This window comes from Furipterus horrens, unplaced genomic scaffold (assembly GCF_987537825.1).
Source record: "Furipterus horrens unplaced genomic scaffold, mFurHor1.1.pri manual_scaffold_13, whole genome shotgun sequence".
NCBI classification, from domain to species: domain Eukaryota; kingdom Metazoa; phylum Chordata; class Mammalia; order Chiroptera; family Furipteridae; genus Furipterus; species Furipterus horrens.
Window position 1 is genome coordinate 14,197,349 of NW_028327183.1, and position 22,418 is coordinate 14,219,766.

The 22,418-nt window shown below is 49.8% G+C and overlaps 1 protein-coding gene across 1 annotated transcript; it reads left to right on the forward strand.

Moving 5' to 3' along the window:
* The first annotated feature begins 397 nt into the window (after window positions 1-397).
* On the forward strand, window positions 398-21,177 carry SLC9A5 (solute carrier family 9 member A5). Its single transcript, XM_090259623.1, has 16 exons — window positions 398-1,084; window positions 3,840-4,142; window positions 5,599-5,762; window positions 5,959-6,037; window positions 6,340-6,517; window positions 7,059-7,279; window positions 7,495-7,697; window positions 7,922-8,011; window positions 8,109-8,179; window positions 8,908-9,037; window positions 9,579-9,667; window positions 9,828-9,954; window positions 14,435-14,605; window positions 15,114-15,183; window positions 15,849-15,980; window positions 19,739-21,177. The coding sequence occupies exons 1-16, from the start codon at window positions 892-894 to the stop codon at window positions 20,209-20,211; spliced, it is 2,694 nt and encodes an 897-aa protein (XP_090115749.1). The 5' UTR covers window positions 398-891; the 3' UTR covers window positions 20,212-21,177.
* The last annotated feature ends 1,241 nt before the right edge of the window (window positions 21,178-22,418 follow it).

Sequence of the window (22,418 nt, forward strand, 5' to 3'; positions counted from 1 at the left end):
TGGGGCGAGATAAACCTAATGCTCCCCCCCCAAAAAAGTTGGGTGGATTCCTCTTAGTTTGAAAGGAATCTATAGTCTGTGTTTTCCACAGTTCAGTGAAACAAGATGCGTTCTCTTCAGTTTCATGGAAAAGGTGAGAAGTGTTCCCTGTAGTTTGAGGAAAATGAAGAGGAATGGTGACCCCCGGTTCCTTCTCAGCCTGGAATGAGCTGGACCAGTCCGGGCCTTGGGGTTTCAGGGGACCTTGGGGACAGCGCAGTCCATCACGGCTTTCTGGGGAGCGCCCAGTGCGCGTGCGCAGCTGTGGTCTGGGCTGGGGCCTGAAAGGGGGTCCCAGGCTCTTGGCAGCGCGGTACGGAAGGCGGCGGTGCGCTGCCTCCTGTGGGCTGCACGCGGGGGCTGCAGCCTGGGAACCCGGGACCAGAGCTGCTCTCCGCTGGGTGGCACTCACCTTGGAGACGCGCCCCTTTTGTCTGGATCCCGCCCTCTGGAGACGCCTGCCCTTCCCGCGGCGGGCTTCCACTTCCCGCGGGTGGGACGCGCCGGTGACTTGCGAGGGCTGTGGCCTCTCACAGCTCGAATTCGGGTCGGGGGAGATTTGGGGCAGGTTTGGGGAAGCGTACTGAAAGGAATAGGTCGCGGGTCTTGGGGGAGGGCTGCACTGGGGTATTTCCAAAGCTAAGACTGGTTTAGACGGGAGGAGCCAGGGGCCAGCGTGCGGACACCCAGGGCAGGGTCTCGGAGTCCGGACCTGGCTTGGGGGTATCAGAGCCGGGATTGGGGGGAGCACGCCCCACGTGCCTGTGACGCGGGGGTGGCCGGTAGGCGGGCAAAGGCGACGCGGGGCCGGCGGCTGTGCGGTGCCGGGAGGGCGACTCGGCAGGCGGCAGGATGATGCGCGCCGCGCTGCCGTTGCTAGGGCTGCCCCTGGCCAGGGCGGCGGTGATCGAAGAGCCCACCCAAGAGCCCGGATCTCCGGGCGAGCATCCCCCTGGGTTGGCGCTCTTCCGCTGGCAGTGGCACGAGGTGGAGGCCCCCTACCTGGTAGCCTTGTGGATCCTGGTGGCCAGCCTGGCCAAAATCGGTGAGTGCGTGTGCGCGAGCGCCAGGCCGGCGGCCGGCAGCGGACCTGCCCCCTACCCCGAGTCCCCACAGCAGGGCCGGCTTCTTGCACAGTGCCAGGACCTGGGTTGCGATTCCACAATCCGGGCTCTCCCAGAGTTCCTGCATTGCCTCTGGTGGATCTCCCTCCACCCCTTCTCCTCCCTTGGGAGCTCTGAGGATTTGCCTTCTCAAGGGTTACCCCAGCTCTCTACGCCCCCATCCCTAGACTCCTTTGCCCTCTCTGCTCCCCTCCCCCTTGCAGTAAGCCCTTCTGTCCCACTTCTCCACCAATCCCCAGTCTCCCAGAAACCTCTGTCAGCGGTGAGGCCATGTGGGGACCTTAAGGGGATGGTGTTCTCCGGTAAACTCGGGCACCCTAGTCCCGAGGAAGTCTTCCCTGGAGATCAGGCCTAAGTGTTCACTCTTTTGGGATACTAAATGATCACTTTCCGTCTAGTTCCCTAAAGATGCCCCATTCTTGTGCCTAGCTTGTGGAACTCCACCCCAGCCCTTCAAGTTCAGGTCTGCAGCCTTCCCACTTGAGGGTATAAGAAATTCATTTATTGGGGCCCTCTTATGTGCCACCAACACTAGATGCTTGCATACATCTGGCCTCCTTTAGTCCGCACAACATTGATGGTTGTGCTTCAGAATCTTTTCCTTGAATAGGGCTGCTTTTCCTTGCCTCTGCCCCCTCCTCCCTACTTCTGAGCAACCAGTGGTCCTTCCTCCCACTAGAGACCCTCCTCCTTTTCTCTATTGTGCAGGCTCTGCTGTGGGGGTGACTAATTATAGCTGAGCGTTGCTATTCACTCCCCATCTATGCTGGCACAGCCTGTACTCCAATCTCACCAAAACAGTCTTTATGCAGGAATCACACAGCCTAGAAACCCCCCCACCCCACTTTCCCCAGGGACACTGCTGGGAGGAGGGGCCCGCGCAGGAACTGAAGAACACTCCACTCTGCTGTGGCAGCCTATTACTAATGGGAAAAAATGGGGCTTTAAATGCCTTTAGGGAGCCTAGTTCTGCCAGAGGACAGGCTTTGGTGATAGGTTTTGGATTGCTGGGGTTGATGAATGCTCTGGAGATGAGGATGGAATAGGGTTCCTGAAGGAGAGGAGAGGGGGACCAAAGGTAGTGTGTGGGAGATCTATGACTGAATTTAGCTTAGGGCCTGGCAGCAATGAGAGCAAGGTGAGAGGAGCCTCAGATTTAGGGAGCTAAGAATTGGGTTTGGTGAGAAGTTTGTGTGTTGCAGAAGAGTTCCTGTATTATTTAGGTTTGTAGCAATGACTATAGTTTCCCCCATAAACCATAGTGCTTTCCCTGTCTTGGATGACACCTCCCCTGAAGGTAGGAGAAGAGAGCCTCCTCCACATCAGTGAAAAAAAGAGAGGAGGATAAAGAGAGGTAGAATGTTCTGGGATATCTTCCTCCAGCTTTATTGGTAGGAGAATTTTCTCCCTTTTATTCAACACATCTTTATGTGGATTCCACCATGTTCCAGGCACTGTCCTAGGCCCTTTGGGTATAGCTTCCAAAGGGCACTGTCTTCGCATTGGGTCTCACACAGGCTAACATAGAAGCCTACCTCACTACCCACCACCCCAGGGATTGTATGGCCTCAGGGACCAAGAGAAAGCCAAAATAGCTTATTTTAGGGGGCAAAGGTTGAAGTGGCAATAATGCTAGAAACCCATTTCATACCACCTCCTCTTTTCCTAGGGACAGATCTGCTATTATTTTTGCCCCAGAGTCACATTTAATTAACATGTGTTGAGAACCAGCTATTTGCCTGACACCTTACTAGGCACATTCACACTATATCATTTTATCCTCACCCTGTGTAATGGGTATTTTTCCCATATTACAGAAAAGAAATTGAAGTTCAGGTAAATTAAATAATAAGCCTGAGATCACATAATTAGAAAGTGATAGAGACAGAAAAATTGGAGATCTTCTGGCTGCTAAATACAATACTTTTTAAACTACTGAGTCTTTGGTGAGCCTATATAATGAAAAGCACATCGGGCTAGCATAGTGCTCCCAGGAGGTATACTATACATTATGGTCTAGTTAGGGAGACAGGACAGAGTAATTTAATAATAAGTAACATTTATTGAGTGCTTACTATAAAGCACTGGGCTAAGTGCTTTTGAGTAGATTGTCTTATTTAAACCTCACAACAGTTCTGTAAGATCATTACTGTTTTTATTCCCATTTTACTCTTGAGAAAACTGAAAGTCAGAGAGGTGAAGTTATTTGCTCCAAAGTCACAGAACTAGTAAGTAGAAGAGGCAGGGTTTGAACCCAGGCAGCCTGGCTCTAGAGGCCCTGAATTTTACGGTTATGTTATATATAACAGTATAATCTGTAGCAACTGCTGAGGTTCAAATAATGCCTATGGGTAAGGAAAATCAGAGAAAGGTGAGGTCCCCTGAATATACAGTAGAGAGGATGGGGTGTTTCAGGAAATGGAAAAAGCTAGCAATCAATGGTCTAGGTTATCATGATAGAAGCACCAAGAAATAGACAAGTTTGCAATCCTAGAAGGTTGGAGATTCTAGGAGTCCTGAATTTCTTTTCTTCTTCCTTGGTTCCAGAGTCAGGGGGCCTGACCTTGGATAACATTCTAAGACTGGGAGATTATAGGCCAGTGTGGGTGTGCATGCGGGTGTGTGCATGTGCGTCTTCCATAAGCTGAAACCTCTGGCCCTCTTCTTGCATTGCAGTGTTTCACTTGTCTCGGAAGGTGACATCTCTGGTCCCTGAGAGCTGCCTGCTGATTTTACTGGGACTCGTGCTTGGAGGCATTGTCTTGGCTGTGGCCAAGAAAGCTGAGTACCAGCTGGAGCCAGGCACCTTCTTCCTCTTCCTGCTGCCTCCTATTGTGCTTGACTCAGGCTATTTCATGCCTAGCCGGCTGTTCTTTGACAACTTGGGTGCCATCCTCACCTATGCTGTGGTGGGCACACTCTGGAATACCTTCACGACAGGTGCTGCCCTCTGGGGCCTGCAGCAGGCTGGACTGGTGGGTGAGTGACCCTAAGACCTGAGCTAGCAGAGGGAGGCTTTGCCAGACTTATCACTCAACTCTTTTCTCCTCTGGCTTTAGAGATCCCATGTTGTGAGGGCCATGCCCTGAGAGCTTCATCTTGGGTCCTTTCCAGCTGGAGTGCAAGGCAGGGCTCCAGATGGGCCTTCAGCCTTCAGTTAGGTCTTTGGCTGTTGAGTCTGGGCTTCTACAGTATGGCAGATGATCGGGACCTGACTCCCAGCTGTGTGTGGGCTGCCAAGGCTGGGAAGCCTGTGTTACCACTCTGCTGCCTCCTGCCTTTGTTACCACACTGGCACTTGCCAGCCCTGCTCCCCTGAGGCATGGCTCAGCATTCCTGTGAGGGCCTACTATCCTGGCTCATATGATTATTTTTAATGAATACATATTATACATCCACAAAATGCAAAATACTACACTGGGTGTTCTCTCTACTTATCCCATTGACTCATCATAGCAACCCTGTTGAGTTATAATTTGTTCCATGTAATGCATGAAGAAATAGAGGTCCTTAAGTGTATTTGATATCAGGTCCACGGTTAGAAGGAGAGGTCCATTTTACTGAGGCTCTTTGCTTCAGGCTGCCATGACCTGCTCCGTTCTTCCTCATTTCCTGCCTGCCACCCCCCAATTCATTCAATCCTGAATGTTGGTAATTCAGACTTCCTCCAAGGTTCAAGGGGAGGTTTGCAGTTTTCATTTGAGGACTCCAACCTGGTTTTCCTAATGGGTCAGTGAACTGCTGGAGCAGAAGGGAAGTGAGGACATGAGACCATGATATTAATAGTAATCCTAATAATAGGGTACTTTCTATGTATTAGGTACTGGCTAAATGAAGAACTTCATGAGGAAGATACTGTTATTTCCAATATATACACGAGGAAACTGAGGCTCACAGGGGTATGACCTGTTCAAGTCCCACCTGTGCTGCTTTTTATACTATATCCAGCCCTCATAGTTGGAGAGCCTCTCCCCCTCCTGCTGAGAATTGTGAGAACCACAGGTATGGGAGAAACACGCTCTTTTGTTCTCCTCCCTAATCAAGCCCAGCAGCAGCCAGTTTCCACCTGCTGGTGGTTAGCATTACTGCTGCTGCAGTGTTTATTGTCAGTGCCTCTTTAGCTTTTCAGGTTACATAGAGCTTTCTTAGCCATCTCCTAGGTTGCTTTTTGCAGCAATCTTGTGAGGTAGGCACATGAGGAGGCACAAGAGAAGTCATGTGACAATGACAGTGCCAAATCACAGAGCTGGTAATTGGCAAAGGCAGGCCTTAGGCTCAAGTCTTTCGACTGGCTGGCTGATGCTCTCTTCACCGTCCCAGGTCTTCTCTGGGCGTCCTCGTTTTAACAGTGGGGTGGAGCCTGGGCTTGTCACAGGGAAGGTGGTAGGAGACTCAGTACCTCACCACTTACTGTCCCCCTTCTGTGTCATGAAAGCCCCCAGAGTACAGGCTGGCTTGCTGGACTTCCTGCTGTTCGGGAGTCTCATCTCAGCAGTGGACCCCGTGGCTGTACTGGCTGTCTTTGAGGAGGTGCACGTCAACGAGACTCTCTTCATCATCGTCTTTGGCGAGTCCCTGCTTAATGATGCAGTCACTGTGGTAAGACTGCTCCGCTGGCTGCCATTCCTGATCCCAGGCTCTCCCGCTCTGATAAGCTGGGCATGTGAATAGGCTCAGACCCTCTCCCCACACCCCTGGGGCCCCTGGGGAAGAAATGAAGTCTCTGCATTCACCTTCTCCCAGCAGTCCCAGCTGCCACCTTCCCCTCGTTCCCGACTCTCCTCTTTTCATTCAGGTGCTGTACAAGGTCTGCAACTCCTTTGTGGAGATGGGCTCTGCCAACGTGCAGGCCACTGACTACCTGAAGGGAGTCGGTCAGTATCTCCCCCCTTTCAGCTGGCACTGCAGGTCTGCCTCCCCTGGGTCGCTGAGTCCCTGTCCCCAGTGCATCAGAAAAGCAGAGGCTGTTCAGGTTGCCTCCTTCCCTTCCCTCCTCTATGGAGAAACGGGGCCCTGAGACTCTAAGAAGGAGGGGCTTTCCTGGGATCCTGGCTCAGGGATCCTGATCCCAGGGGAGTGCAGCAGGCCTCATCCTCCACTGCCTGCCAGGCAGAAGTCTTCTCAGCCTGGGTAGGGTCCAGCCAGGGGTCGTGCTGACAACCCACTCCTCCCCCAGCCTCCCTGTTTGTGGTCAGTCTGGGCGGGGCAGCCGTGGGCTTAGTCTTTGCCTTCCTCCTGGCCCTGACCACACGCTTCACCAAGCGGGTCCGCATCATCGAGCCGCTGCTGGTCTTCCTCCTCGCCTACGCAGCCTACCTCACTGCTGAAATGGCCTCGCTTTCTGCCATTCTTGCGTGAGTCCTGGGGAACTCGCAGGCAGGCAGCTGGGAGGGGACACTATGAACAGAAGCAGGGCCCTGAGGAGTCCATGGGTTTCCCTGAGCCCTTGTGGTAGTGGGAGCCTCAGATTCCCTGTAGGAGACAATAAACCTCAGGTAATGTTCTAGGATCTGCCTCTAGAACTTTCCAGAACTCAATCTTCCTCTCCCTGAAGTGCTCTGTGGGGTGTGGGCTGAGCTGGAATTGGCTTCAAAGCCTGCCACTGGTTGTGGTAGCCCCAGCACTTCAAAAGGTGCCTCAGAGAATGTGCTATTCAGAGCATGTTTCTCCCACCTTCCCTCCAGCAGGCACTGAGTGGGAGGCCTGGAGATATGGACCCTTATCCCAGGACCACCACTAGCTATTCTTGGACAATCTCCATGCCTGCTGGGCTCAGCTCTGAGACTCTGACATCCTGGGATGGGCAGCACCCTCTCCTGCAGCATGCTTAAACCCCAGAGGCTGTGCCTCCTGCGACCCCTCCTCACTTGCCCTGTCTCTCCATTCCTCTCCCAGGGTGACTATGTGTGGCCTGGGCTGTAAGAAGTATGTGGAGGCCAACATCTCCCATAAGTCACGCACAACTGTCAAATACACAATGAAGACTCTAGCCAGCTGCGCCGAGACCGTCATCTTCATGCTGCTTGGCATCTCAGCTGTGGACTCTTCTAAGTGGGCCTGGGACTCTGGGCTGGTGCTGGGCACCCTCTTCTTCATCCTGTTCTTCCGAGCCCTCGGTATTGCTGGCACCCTCTGCTCTCCTACTCTCCTTCCTGCTCATGCCCCAGCTCATCTCCCAGTCTGAGTCCACATTCTTGTCAATTCTTAAGCCACCCCTTGTTGTTCTCCCCTCCCAACCCCGTCAGACCTTAGCCTAGACACTTGGTGCCATCCACTCCGAGTGCCTTCCACTCCCAACCCCCTGCTCCCACTGGCCTCCCTCCTGCCGTAGGTGTGGTCCTGCAGACGTGGGTGCTGAATCAGTTCCGGCTGGTCCCTCTGGACAAGATTGACCAGGTGGTGATGTCCTATGGGGGCCTGCGGGGGGCTGTGGCCTTTGCTCTCGTCATCCTACTGGACAAGAACAAGGTCCCTGCCAAGGACTACTTTGTGGCCACTACTATTGTGGTGGTCTTCTTTACAGTCATTGTGCAGGTGGGAGAGACCACAAGAATGGGTGGGGAGAGGGTCTGGCAGGTCCTGGGGGAGGCTTGGAGTCTTTGGGATACAGGTTCCTCTTCCTGTTGCGGGTACAGGGGCCTGATTTCCCAGACCTTGAATGCATTGAGGTTGGGGTACAGAAGCTGAAGCCTAATTATGGGGAGATAAATGCAACAGGGAACTGGATAGGGCAGGGCTCACGTGCTGCCTGTCTGTAGGGCCTGACCATCAAGCCACTGGTCAAGTGGCTGAAGGTGAAGAGGAGTGAACATCACAAACCCACCCTGAACCAGGAGCTGCATGAGCACGTGGGTACCAGAACCCCATCCCTTCACCTGTCCCTCTCCCCCTTTTCTTATTTTGAGCAGAGTCCTGATCCAGTCCCCCTACCCACCCCCCTTCTAGACTTTTGACCACATTCTGGCTGCAGTGGAGGACGTTGTGGGGCACCATGGCTATCACTACTGGAGGGACAGGTGAGGGAGCTGCCCCGAGGCTCCTTCAGCAGCAGCAGCAGCCCCACCAGCCAGGGCAGCATGGGGGATGTGTCCATTCCTGAGAAGGGACACAGCGAGGCTCAGACTTGGTGACCTCTGCCTGAAACCCTTCAGTGGTGTCCCAGCACTCTCAGGATAAGACAAGGCTCCCCAATGAGGCCTGCCTGGCCCTGCATGGTCTGCTACTTGCCAGACTCCAACCTCATTGTCCTCTGCTCTGTCTTTGACCATCTGCCTGTTAATTACATGGACCCTGGTTTAGAACCTCAGGATCCACCATGCTCCTCCCACCCTGGCCACTGAGACTTTTGCTCATTTCTCCACTAAAATACTCCCTCACCTCCCTTTCACCTACTTAACCTCCATACGTCCTTCACATCTCACCACAGCCATCGGGTCCTTAGGGGGGCTGTCCCTGTCCCACCTGCCTAGGATAAATCCATATCAACAGTCTATAGTTATGCTCTGTAGTTCTTGTCATGGTTGCAATTTTACAGTTATTTATAATAAGTTCAATTAATGGCAGGCTTTCCCATAACGCTATAAATTCCATAAGGGCAGGGAGTAGCTTTGAGATTTTTCCCTGATTGAGGCCAATACCAAGAGGGCCAGGCCAGTGCTGGTGGCGTCCCTGCCCTATCTGAGGAAGGGCCAGCCGGTTGGGCCATGGGAATGGCACTCAGTGCCGGGCCTGGCATCCCCTGTAGGTGGGAGCAGTTTGACAAGAAGTACCTGAGTCAGCTGCTGATGCGGCGGTCAGCCTACCGCATCCGGGACCAGATCTGGGATGTGTACTACAGACTCAACATCCGGGATGCCATCAGCTTCGTGGACCAGGTAGGTCAGCAGCCATTGGTGGGTGAGCAGGTGGCCAGCAGGGCGTGGCAGGAAGGGGTGACTGACAGCATACAGGCCCTGAGCAGGAAGTCAGGAATTCCTAGCAGACTCAATGGTCTTGTGAAGTGGCAGCTGCAGGAACCACCCTGGTCTGATGCTGATATTCAGAGTCTGGCAGGCAGCAGAGAAAGGTGGGAAACAGCTGGGCTCTGGAGTCAACAGATGTGGTTCAGTTCTTATCATAGGCTTGTGACCTTGGATAAGTCACTTATACTCTCTGAGCCTCAGTTTCTTCAGCTGTAAGAAAGTGGAAATAAGAGTGCCTGTATCACAGGGTTTTGTGGATTCAGTAGGTAAAATTATACCTTGAACATCATAAGAACACAACGTGTTAACTACTGTTATACTTTTTAGCACAGTACCTTGAATGTCTAAGGAGCAGAAAAGTGTTAACTATTGTTTTGTTTTGTTTTTATTGTCCTCTGACTCTTTGGGCTACCTCAATCAGATTGCCATCTGACCTTTGTCTTGGCCCCTCCAGGGAGGCCATGTCTTATCCTCCACAGGGCTCACTCTGCCCTCTATGCCCAGCCGAAATTCTGTGGCAGAGACCTCTGTCACTAACCTGCTGTAAGTCCCTGAGTCTGCCTCCCCTTCCTCAAGCTCCTCTCCATTGGGCCCTTGATCTGAATCACTTCTGGGAAAGCTTGTGAGCGCCTTTGCTTCTGCCCTTCCCCTGGCCCATGCCTCCTGGCCCTTCTCCAACACATGTGTTCCCTGCCTCTTGCAGGAGGGAGAGTGGCAGTGGAGCGTGTCTGGACCTGCAGGTGATTGACACAGTACGTAGTGGCCGGGACCGTGAGGATGCGGTGATGCACCATCTGCTCTGTGGAGGCCTCTACAAGCCACGTCGCAGGGTGAGAGCAGCCAGGGCTTAAGAGTTCTGGGGACGAGGGTGGTCTGGGGAGGCCATGATCACAGGCTCAAGAGGTTGGCACCAGCTTGTGAAGAGCTATAGATGCCCAGTGAAGAGTGGGGGCTTCCTCTTGTCAGTAATAAGTTTTAGCTTTTCTTTTTTGAGTGTTGGTCTGATACAAGCACTGTTTAAAGATGTCTTCTCTGGTAGCAGAATGCAGATCAGATTGGAGTCAGTGAGTTGAAAGGCTGTGTGAGCCAGTTAGGAAGCTGGAGTGCAACGCTGGGTTAGAGCCGGGTGCTGGGAAGGGAGAGGAGCATCGGACTGGGTGACTGGCCCTGGAGGGGAGAGAAGGAGATAGAACACGGAGGGCTTGATGGGGTCACAGAGAGGCAGGAGTACTGAAAAAACCTGCGGGACCAGCTTAGCACGGGGAAGGCTGACATCTACTTTGGGTAATGTGAGTTAGTCCAATGTAGGTCGTTTGCGAAGTTTTGGGGCTGGAAAGGCCCGTGCCATCCAGGAGGGAACCTATTGCAGACCCACAAGGGGGCAGCAAGCCATTACCTTGAAGCTGTTGGCATTCCTGGTAGTTTTAACAGTCAAGGCTGTTTCTACTGTTGAGACAGACTTGGCTTCCTTTAACTCGCTCCCACTGGCCCCGATTTAACTCTCTGCAGCTCTGCAGAATATATTTTTAAAGGTTTCAAGGCAGTTCCCTTCCACACAGGCCAGCATTTCTTCTCTCTGATGTGTCTTCTCCGATCATAAGAAACAAGGGCCACAACGGAAGGTGCAGTCCTAGCTGTCGTTAGCCAGGGCAGGACACAGGGCCTCTCTTACCTTTCTAGTTCTAGAACTTGGCCTTCCCTTCTTGCAGCCCAGAATCCCTCCAGCTTTGGCTCACCACCCTGAGGCCCCATATTGTCCTTACAACCTGGGAAACCCCCAGTATCTTCTTCAGTTAATGGGTGTTAAAACCCTATCACATCCAGTCTGCGGGGTTTTTGTTTTGTTTACATTTTTCTAGTGGAAAATTTCACTCATTCACAAAACTAGAGAGAATAAAATTACTCATTTATCCATCACCCAGCTCCAATAATTATAAATGCAGAATTTAATCTTATTATATTCTGGATCTTCACCACACTCCACCCACACTTTATTATTGTAAGGCAAACTCCAGACATCATATATCATCTCTAAATATTTCAGTATATATCTCTAGGTGGCAAGAATTCTTAAAAAAAAAACCGTAACACAGTACCATTATCACTTATAACAGTTAACAATAAGTCCTTCTCACATCAAATATCCAGTGTTCATAAATATGTTTTCCCTAATGGTTCTATTTAAATCAGGGTTCATTTTGCATTTGATAACTATGTCTCTTTATTTTAAAAAATCTGTATTTCCTTCTCTTTCCTTTTATCCCCTTGTTACTTATTGAAAAAAACTAAATACTTAGTCTCAGAGAATTTTCCATTCTATAGATTTTGCTGATCATATTCCAGTGGTGGTGTTTAACATGTTCCTCCCTCCTCTATGTTGCCTGGTAGGTAAATCTAGAGGCTTTGTCAGACTCAGGAACATTAAATAAGTACGCCATCCATGTGTTTCTTACTGTGTCACATCAGGATGTACATAATGATGGGTTGTCTGTGGATATGTGTATGTAAGGTTGGTCAGTGGGTTCAGTCCAACCCATTCTTGTAGAGTCAATTAAAAAAAAACTGGATTAAGATTGTATTTATCCCTGTTAAATGTCATCTTATTTGATTTAGCTCATCATTCCATCATTTGGATCCCATGTCTGCCACCAATTATCTGCTCAGAGTCACATCATATGAAAATTCGCTAAGCCTGTTAACTCTGTATTCATCCAAGTCAGCATAAAAATGTTGAACAGGATAGAGCTGAGGACAGAGCCCTGTGGCTACCAACGACTTTCCTCCAGACTGACATGGAGCAAGCATACCTGGGGTATGGTGACTCAACCAGTTCTGAACCCACTTAGTTATACCATAACACAACACACAATTCCTCATGATCTTCACAGAACTATCTCCAGAGAGAGGCAGAAGTATTGAGTGTGCACTTAAAAATATAAGGTTATAGTTCAAGAGAGAGAGAGAGAAGGGCTAGAGTTAGATTTGAAAGCATCTTTATTTTTTTAGTTTTTATTTTTTATACTTTACCAATAATATAATTTATTTTTTATTTTCCTACTTTATTTTATTATTATTATTATTTTTGGAAGCATCTTTATCAGAGGTTTCCTCACCGGGCTACATCAGAATCCCCTGGGGAGCTTGCTATAATACATATTTCTGGCTTCACCTTCTGGAGATTTTTATTTAAGTTAATTAATTTATTTATGTTTTAAATCATTTTAAAATTATTATTCTAAGTACTACTGTACTAGAATTCCCCCCCTTGGCCCTCCTCTGCCCCTCCCCCTCCCCCTCCCCACAGTTAATTCCCACACTGTTGTCCATGTCTGTGGGTCATTCATACGTGTTCTTTGTCTAGTCCCTTCCCCTTCTTTCCACCATTATCCTTCTCTCCCCTCCCCTCTGGGCACTTTCAGTCTGTTCTCTGTTTCCATGCCTGTTTTGTTCATTAGTTTATTTTGCTCATTAGATTCCTCTTATAGGTGAGATCATATGGTATTTGTCTTTTCACCGACTGGCTTACTTCACTTAGCATAAAACTCTCCAGTCCCATCCATGCTGTTGCAAAAGGTAGGAGTTCCTTCTTTCTTTCTGCTGCGCTGTATTCCATTGTGCAAATGTACCACAGCTTTTTGATCCACTCATCCACTGATGGGCATTTAGGTTGTTTCCAGCACCTGGCTATTGTAAATAGTGCTGCTATGAACATAGGGGTGCATAGGTTCTTTTGAATTGGTGACTTGGAATTTTTAGGGTATATACCCAGCATTGGAATCACTGGGTCAAAAGGCAGTCCCATTTTTAGTTTTTTAAGGAAAGAGACTTTTATTCTATAGGATGAAATGGGACAATGAATCTGTGTTTCATAAGTGCCCCAGGTGATTCAAATGCAGCCGGTGTGATGGCTGGTGTTTGGGAACCACAGTTCTCTATCGCTGGGCTAGCTGAGGCTGGGAGATGGGTATGTTTGCTGGGGAGAGCATTTAGAGGGGAGCAAAGAGGGTCAAGGACAACACTGAGGAATGCACATGGGAGGCAAAAAAGGGGAGCCGGCAAAGGAGAAGAGAAGGAACCCTTGGAGGAGCAGTAGCGGATGGTGTCCTGGATACCTGGGACAGAAGTGTGACTGGATGCTGCACAGAGTTTCGGTGCAATGCTTAACCAGGGGTTGTGGCACCGGTGACCAGGAAGAAGGCAGTGCTGGGGAGCTGCAGACCCCGGAGCTGTATTGCTGGTATTTAAGGAAGTAATGGGTATGAGGGAAAGTGTCAGAATCAAAGCCCAAAACTTTGGCAGCAAAGGGGAGACAGTGGAGTTGACGGAAAGGTTTTCTTCAAGGAGGTAAGGAGGCAATGGTGAGGGAGGGGTTGAAGAAATAGGAGCAGGGAACTGAGGGGGGCAGGAAGGAGTGAGCTGAGCAAAGGGGAGGCTGTGTTGAGGGGTGAGGAGCTCTGAGAAGGAGCTGGACCCTTCCCTTCACCTCCCCGAGAGAGGGGCACCTCTGGGTGAGTCTGTAGAGGAGGGCAGATGGGAGACTTGCAGGGAGCTCTTAGAACTGGTTCAGAAAAGCAGAAAACAGGAGATATAGGAAAGTACAGACTGGGAATGTGAGGCAAGACAATGATTTGGAACCTGCTGGCAGCACTTGGGGGATTGCCACCAGATAATGAAAAGGCTGCCAAGAGCCAAGGGCAGAGATGGAGGCAGTTTAGGTGAGTGTGTGGTGGGTTTGGTCTTTATGAGGAAGAGTTGGAAGGAGCAGATGCTGGGGTTGGTCCTGAACTGGGCATCGGTGGTAGTTGGACTGAGCAGGTTCAGGGTGTCAGGAGAGATAGTTATGGGGGTTCAAAGGGCAGCCTGAGGTGTCGCAGTGGTTGTTAGAATGGCTAGCTGGGGGGTTCCAACTGGAGAGAGAATCCTGTGTGACGAGAAGGGGGTGCGTGGGCCAGGCAAGTGGACCAGGTTCATAACTGGAGGTGCAAAGAAAGAAATGTCCCCCATGGTTTCATAGTAACCCCCTGCCTCTCGTCACTTCAAATCAGAGAGAATTGAAAACGGCAGTAGTGGAGAGGGGAAACCAGGTTTGGTGGAATAGGTTCTGGGGTAAAGGGAAGCTTTTCTCCAGTGAACTGAGAATACAGAGTGTCTGGCTGGATTCCTGTTGTATTTTTGTTTTTTTTTAAGCCACGGCTAGGTCTTGAAAAACTGGGCCGGCAGGGCCTATGGTGACCATGGGGCTGTGGCCTGGGATTCCTGCGGGGGGCCAAGGCACCCAGCCTCATGGCAGGGTGGGGCTGTCATTGCCAGTACAAAACCAGCTGCAGCCGCCACTTCATCTTGGAGGACGCACAGGAGCGGCAGGACAAGGAGGTCTTCCAGCAGAACATGAAGCGGCGGCTGGAGTCCTTCAAGTCCACCAAGCACAACATCTGCCTCACCAAGAGCAAGCCGCGGCCCCGTAAGGCTGGTGGCAAAAAGGCACGTGCTTTCTTTGGGACTTCTGCTTGGGGCTGGAGGCTGACGGCACGCAGTTTTGAGCCCCCAAGTGTTGGAATCCAGCCCGGGGGGACCCCTAGTTGGATATTCCTCAGGAACTTGGTGGCTGTAGCAGTCTGGGTGCCCTTTTGCATCTTCCTGGAGCCCCAGAAGGGTCAGGTGAGGTCTACAGAAGGAGGTCAGCCTCTTGGTCGTGCAGTCACCCACTGGGAGGCAGCAGAACTTCCTATCAGAGGTGGAAGGAGCAGGAGAATGGCAGACTCCTTGGAGGAGCAACTCCATAAGCCCCTAATTCAGCCCAGGCTGATCCATCAGGAGCCCTTGCTGGGGCACTGGTTACTCAGACTCTGTAACACTTTCCGGGGGAGGAGGGTAAGGGATGGAGGGGCCATTGGGATTGACACAGTCCCCTCCCCTGCTGTGTCAGGAAGACAACAGGGCTGGGGTTGGAGCCAGGGTCAGAGGCTCATGGTTTTCTCTTGCTCCTCAGAAGAATGGTGTGGCTAACACTGCAGCTTCAAATGGGAAACCTCCTCAAGACCTGGGCTTTCAGGACACAGGCAAGCAGGGAGTAAGGGGAGGGGGGCTGAGGATGAGAGGGGCAGGGAACCATCAACCGGAGTCCTGGAGGGTCTTCTCGGTCCTGTATTCAGTGCCATGAGCTGGGGCTCTTCCCCTCAGGGCCTGGATGGGCACATGATTTCAAAGCGGGATGTGTTCAAAGCAGTTATTAGACTATTTGTGACAGGAGGTGTCTGATAGCTAACTTCAGGTTAGAGGCCCTGAGCGTGGTAAAGGTGTCATGGGGAAGGGGAGAGTTTGCTCTGAGCCTTGAAGGATGGGTGGACCCTAGGGCCTAGTGTCCCACCTGAAAAACCAGGATGAGCTGAACATCGATGGGCCTTCCAGCTCTCCAAGTGCTCATGTTCTCAGCTGATGGGCTCTGGGGCTGAGAGGAGAGGACGGGGAGGCTGGAAAGTGTGACTTCCCTCAGGGCTCCCTCTGAGGACACTGCTTGCCCTGCTTGCCCCCTTGGCTTCTGTGGTCCCACTTCCCTTCCTCTCAAACCCGCATCCCCCTAGGCCAGTGCCGAAGCAGCCAGAGGAGAAAGCAGGCGCCCCTGCCAACTGTGCGCTCTGCCCGGGTGGACAGGGCGCTGGCTTGTGCAGTACTAAGTGGCAGCTCCCGGGCTGGCCACCCCGACTCAGCTCTTGTCCCTCTCCAGCTGCTGTGATCTTAACTGTGGAATCTGAGGAGGAGGAGAGTGACAGTTCTGACACAGAGAAGGAGGATGACGAGGGGATCATCTTTGTGGCTCGGGCCACCAACGAAGTTCTCCATGAGGGCAAGGCCTCAGGTAACGGCTTCCCCTCTGCCTCCCTACCCTCTGGAGCAAGCTGGAGCTGTGCAGTTGGCTTTTCCCTTTTCACGCATGGCCTCTACTCCAGACAGCTCTCTTTTCCCATTCACTCATTTACTCCCCAAGCAGCATTTGCTGAGCATCTCCTTTATATCAGACACCTAACATACATGATGTGATTCAACCTTCACAACAACCAAGATGGGGAAACAGCTCAGAGAAACAAAGGAAACTGGGAATTGTCCAGAGCCCCACAGCAGAGCCAGAATTTGACCCTGACCCATCTGACTCCAAAACCCACAGCCTTTTTTTTTCACTGTCATGCTGCCTCCCTTTACAGTTTGGGGAGAAACATGAGGTGACAAGCTAACACCTGGCTTTGTTGGGACCCATGCCCAGCACACCTACCCTGAGGTAGAATCCCTGTTGAGGGTGGCAGCCTGTCCTGGATTAATCAAAATGGAATGATTGTGGCTAGAAAACACTATTTACATGTTTCCATATGTGGAGAACTGACTCCCTCATAAATATCACTGTTAGTTGGCTCAAGCACCTTCAGGTGTCTTTTAATATTTTTTTGGTCTAGAAAATTTCAAAATAAACCTTAGATAGAATGGTAAAATGAACTCCCATTGATCTGTTACCCAGCTTCAATAATTACCTACTTCTAACCAGTCTTATTTCATCTCTACCATCACTATGCTTTTCTCATCACTGCTTTCTTTTGAAGCAAATCTCCAATATCGTATCACTTTATCAATAAACATTTCAGCATGTAGCTCCAAAAGATATAGATTCTTCTTTAAAAATATAACCACAATATCATTATCATATTTAAAATCTTGGTCATCAAATATCCAGTGTTCAAATTTCCCTGTCTTAATATTTTTTTATAACAGTTTTCTTCAAATAAAAATCCAGATAAGGTTCACATATTGCACTTAGTCCATAAGCCTCTTTTAACCTTTAGTAATAGTTCTCGAGGGGGTGGTGGAGGAGAGATTTTTACTTCTTAGGTGACATTTGTCAGCGTCTGGAGACATTTTGGGTTATGACAACTGGAAGGGTGCACTTGCATTGAATGGGTAGAGGCCAGGGATGCTTCTAAACATCCTACGATGCACAGGACAGCCTCCCACAACAAAGAAGTGTCTGTTCCAACATGTCAATGGTGCCCAGTTTTTTTTAAAAAGATATTTTATTTATTGATTTTTAGAGAGAAAGGAAGGAAACCACTGGAAGCCAGCACATAAGGCATCCTGGAGACAGAATCCACAGAAGTCGGCATTGATTTGTTGTTCCACTTATTCATACATTCATTGATTGATTCTTGTATATGCCCTGACCAGGGATCGAACCCAACAGAGCTGCTTGGCCAGGGCATGATGTCTAGTATTTTTTTGTTGTTGTTAGTTTAATTATTTTAAAGATTTTATTTATATTTTTATAGAGAGGGGAAGGGAGGGAGAAAGAGAGGGAGAGAAACATAAATGTGTGGTTGTCTGTTGCAGGCTCCCAACTGGGGACCCAGCCCGCAACCCAGGCGTGTGCCCTGACTGGGAATCAAACTGGCGACCCTTTTGTTCACAGGCTGGCACTCAATCAACTGAGCCACACCAGCCAGGGCAGATGTCAAGTTTTTATAGGTTCCCCCCCAAACCTCTACCACATACTTTTCCCCCCTTGTAATGTATTTATTGAAATAATCTGGTCATTTGTTCTACAGTAAGTATTTCCTTGTCTGAATTTTGCTGACTGCATCCCAAAAGTGTCATTTAATATGTTTCACTGTCCCTTATATTTTCTTTACTTATTTTTATTAGGTAAAAGTCTAGCCCTGACCAGTATGGCTCAGCTGGTTGGGTGTTGTCCCGCAAAGCAATAGATAGCTGGCTCGATCCCCAGTTAGTGCACATGCCTGGGTTGCAGTTTGGTCCCTGATCAGGGCATGTATGAGAGGCAAACGATCAATGTTTCTCTCTCACATTGATGTTTATCTCCCTCTCTTTCTCTCTCCCCTCCTCTCTCTCTAAAAATAAAAAAATATTTTACAAAAAGACAAAGTCTAAAAAAACTGAATTGTTCCATTCAATGAGTGCTTCCTGGCCACTCTTGGACCCCTTCTTCCAATATGTTCTCAAACTCTGTGTCTCTAGACTGTCTCATTTTCTTAGTTCATCTCATATTTCCTTTAAACTGGTAACTAAGTATAGATCAGATTTCGGTTTTAGTTTTTTTTAGTAAAAATATTTTATAGGTGGCAATGATGTACATAGTCCCTCTCTATATCATGGTTCACTTATGGCCTCACTGTATCACAGGATTTTTTAAAATATTATATTTAATTATTTATCACAGATTTTTCGCTATAAGGTTAATAAGGGACTGGGAATGGTTTATAAGTGTGTGGGAAGGATTTATAAAGCCTTAAAATATATATAAATACTAAAATAAATATAAGATTCCTACTTCACGGATTTTCACCTATCACGGAGGGGTCTAGAATGTAATACCCGCGATAAGTGAGGGAATACTGTACTTCCTATTGCATCACATCTGGAAGCGAATACCATTTGGTTGTCTTTTTGTGAAGTTACACTGACCACTGGGTTCACATGCTGTCACCCAGACCCCTCCATTTTTATGTTCCTTGTCAGCTTTTCATCAGATGGTCTTGCAGCTGCCGGTGACCATGGCCAGATCCAATGTTTCATTTGGGGTTGCACAATAGTGATATTCTACATCTATTTCTTTTTTTTTGGTCTACATTACCAACTTCTCCTCATCAATTACTTAGTTACCCTGAGACATAGTTCATACAGGAAAGAATAGATAAATGCTTGATTTTTTCCCCTTTTATTTATCAGTTTTCAGACCATGAGTTAATTCCCTAGCATCCTCCAAAGGTAAATACTGAAAATTTGTGGTTTTGATTTCATTGTGGTTAAAATTTAGTATTTCAGGTCTTTCCAGAGAGGCAGTTTTACTTTCAATCACAGCATCGATGCATTTTATAATGTACTCAATCTACTTTATTGGACTGCTCAGGACTTTATTGATGAGCAGACACATACTGAGCACCTATTATATGCAAGGCATTATGCTTGACCTTGACCAGTGGGCTTATCTTTCCCAGGTTTCCTCTGTCAGAACCTCAGACTTCTTGTCATACAGGGGCTGAGCCTTCCATCCTGGCTGCTAGCATTCTGGGATTCTCAGCTCATGTCCACTTTTTAGCATGCTATTTTTGGCATTGCTTTAGCCTACTGTTAGGTTTGCATGAGCTCACACTCCTGGGCTCTGTCCCACCAAAGGGCTGTGATGAGAGCTCAGCCAGGATTCCCAGCAGCAAAGCCTTTGGCTGGATCCTTGAGATCTTCTTCACCCTCGCTGCCAACTTACCCTGAGATGGGGCTTGGCAGGATGTGGTTTCTGAGACTGCAAGTCGGGTGAGGGCTGATTGCAGATGGGACTTTTTCCCTGCCTGGCTCCTGCTTTCTCTTGACTTAGTTATTTTCATTTTTCAACAGGTATTTGTTGAGCAGCTACTATGTGCTCAGCCCTGTGCTAGGTGCTGGGGACACAATGAAGAGCAAAACTGGCTGTGGGGCTTCCCTTCAGCAAGGCATTCATCAAATAATCACACAAATGGATGTCATATGGCAACTGCAGAGTGAATTTATTTATGAACTTGTGCTTATATTTGAGAATTCTATTGTGTAGGTAATGAGTGTGTGTATTCTCTCTGTTTCCAGGGAGCCTTGAGGTGTGTCCAAGTCCACGTATCATTCCCCCCTCTCCAACCTGTGCAGAGAAGGAGCTACCCTGGAAGAGTGGGCAGGGGGACCTGGCAGTCTATGTGTCCTCAGAAACCACCAAGATTGTGCCAGTGGACATGCAGATGGGCTGGAACCAGAGCATCTCATCCTTGGAGAGTCTGGCATCCCCGCCCTGCACCCAGGCCCCAGCTATGACCCATCTGCCTTCCTGCCTGCCAGCTGCTAAAGAGCCCCAGGCCCCTCTTGATCTGCCTTCGGATCTGCGCCCTAGCTTCGCCTTTCCTCCAAGCCTGGCCAAGGCTGGCCGCTCTCGCAGTGAGAGCAGTGCTGACATCCCCCGGCAGCAGGAGTTGCAGCCCCTCATGGAACATGAGGACCACTCACATCTTAGCCCAGGCACTGCCAATTCCCACTGGTGCATCCAGCTCAACAGAAGTAGCCGGCTGTAGCCCAGAGACTCAGTGGGGAGCAGGAGGCCTCAGTCCCTGTAGGAAGTATTCCCCACAAAAAAGGCAGAGGAGCCCACTCAGCCTGACGTGGGGTCAGAGGGGCCTTGACTGAAGTGGCACCTGGGCTCCCATAGGGCAGGTCAGAAGGGTCTCCTGGGCTGGTCCTCACAGGGGCCCTTCTCACCACTACCCCTGCTCCTAACTCCTGCCACTACCCCTTTTTGTAAGGGTCTAACCCTGGCTCAGACCCAGTCCAGCGCAGGGTATAGGCCCAGAGACTTGGAGAGCTGATGCCCCTTCCCTGTCAGCCTTCCTGGGGTCACTTTAGGCAGCTGTTTCCTACCCCCAAAGCAAGGACATCATTACTCAGCTGACACTGGCCTTTCCTGCCCTCCACCCCCTTCTTAGCGCCAGCTCCAGGACAGTTGCAATGAGATTCCTCAAGGGGCTGGTCCTCAGAGGGTTTGGCGTGGGAGGTGGAGCAGGTCTCAACCTCGGGCTTTGCTGCCCTGTTGCATCAGCTACCCTTAACCAATTTTTAGGGGACTGGGACTGTCTTCACTTCATGCTTTAGCTCCTTCCGTTTGCTGCCAGTTATTGGGGCAATAGTTCCTCCTTTTCCAGCACCAAGGCCACAGGGCCAGGCCAGGCTGCAGGTTGAGGCTACTTTTTAGCCAGGGTCACTCTGAGGATCTGCTGCTCTGCATTCAAGGTTGGGCCTTTCAGATCCTTGGGTCTGGGTTTTCTGAGGAAGGGAGATGGTCGCCTCTGGGCTCCCACATTACCACCTTGACATTTCCCAAACAGGAAAGGAGCCAGGGCCACTGTTCCACTGCTCTGGGGGCTATGGTGCCTGGCTACAGTGGCAAGGGGGCTAATAGGGTGGCAGGTGACTTTCCTGGGATTAGGACCTGCTCTGTGTTTTATACCTTGAACTAAAGATACATTAAACATCCCTTGGATGGATAGGTGTCCGTGTCCATGTGTTTGGGCATTCTAGGGACAGGGTTGTGGCAATAAGAGCATCTGGTGAGGGAAATGGAAACTCCCAACCACCTTCTCCAGAGCTTCTGGGATAGAGATCGGAAGACAGATCCTGGGAAGGACTGTTAGGCCTTCTGGCCCTCCCTCCCTCCTCTCTCGTACCTTCCCAATAGTGTCCCCTTTCAGGGGCCTGCAGTGGCAGTCCTGAGGATCACTATGCGCACAGGGTCACAGAACTGGGAGTCCACAAATAGAGATGGCCAGCAGAGAAAGAGGCCCAGCGGTCAGGTGCCATGGTGCCCAAAGACGCAGCCACCACACACTGGGACCAACAAGTCTTCCTTGAAAACCTGAAGGCCGGTGTAGGACAAATGAACGGAAGTGTTCTGCACACAGCAGGTGGGAGGGCAATCTCAAGGGAGCTGGTTACCCTCCGTGTTTACAATATAAATCCGGTAGTGTGGGTGCCGGAAACATCTAGGGATAGGAGTCCCTGGTGACAGCAGTCCCAGATTTAACTTCCACTGTGTCTGTAGGACTTTTAAAAAATACATCTATCTTTGCTAAAATATAACACACATACCCATATGAGATGTACAGTTTAGAGGTTCTTAATATATTGAGTTGTGCAATCCCTCACCATAATCTAAGTTTAGAACATTTTCATTATTCCCAAAAGAAACCCTGTGCCCATTAGCAGTTACTCCTTACCCCCAGCCTAGCCCTAGGTAATCACTAACCCACTTCCCATCTCTATAGATCTGAAGGACTTAATGCACTGCAAAGGTTACACATTTAGTCACTTTTTCTGGTATGCAGTTGGCAGTGATAAGGCCTAGTATAGCACTCCCAGCTGTCACTCACCAGGTATGTCATCCAAGGCATGTTACATACTCTGAGCCTCAGTGGCTTCATTTCTAACATGGATAAGAATAATACTTATTTCATAAGGTTGCTATCAGCATTCAGTAAGAAAATGAAGAAAATCTAGTACAGAGTCCGGCCCATGGGAAGGGATCACAAATGTTTGTCATAATTGGTCTTGTACTAAGGCAAAGAGCATGGAAAACGCTATGGGACCTTGAAGAGATCTGGGCATGGGAAGGGTAGGGGAGGGAGAGAGAGAGAGAGAGAGAGAGAGAGAGAGAGAGAGAGAGACAGAGACAGAGAGAGAGGGAGAGAGTAAAGACTCACAATACAGGCAAAGTTGGGTGGGTCATTCT

Bases quoted from the DNA above. Each gene is read 5' to 3' on its own strand.
- SLC9A5 (XM_090259623.1), top strand. From the start codon at position 892: ATGATGCGCGCCGCGCTGCCGTTGCTAGGGCTGCCCCTGGCCAGGGCG. The intron at 8,180-8,907 runs GTGAGGGAGCTG...CATCCCCTGTAG, and splicing joins TATCACTACTGGAGGGACAG to GTGGGAGCAGTTTGACAAGA. The intron at 9,955-14,434 runs GTGAGAGCAGCC...TGTCATTGCCAG, and splicing joins TCTACAAGCCACGTCGCAGG to TACAAAACCAGCTGCAGCCG.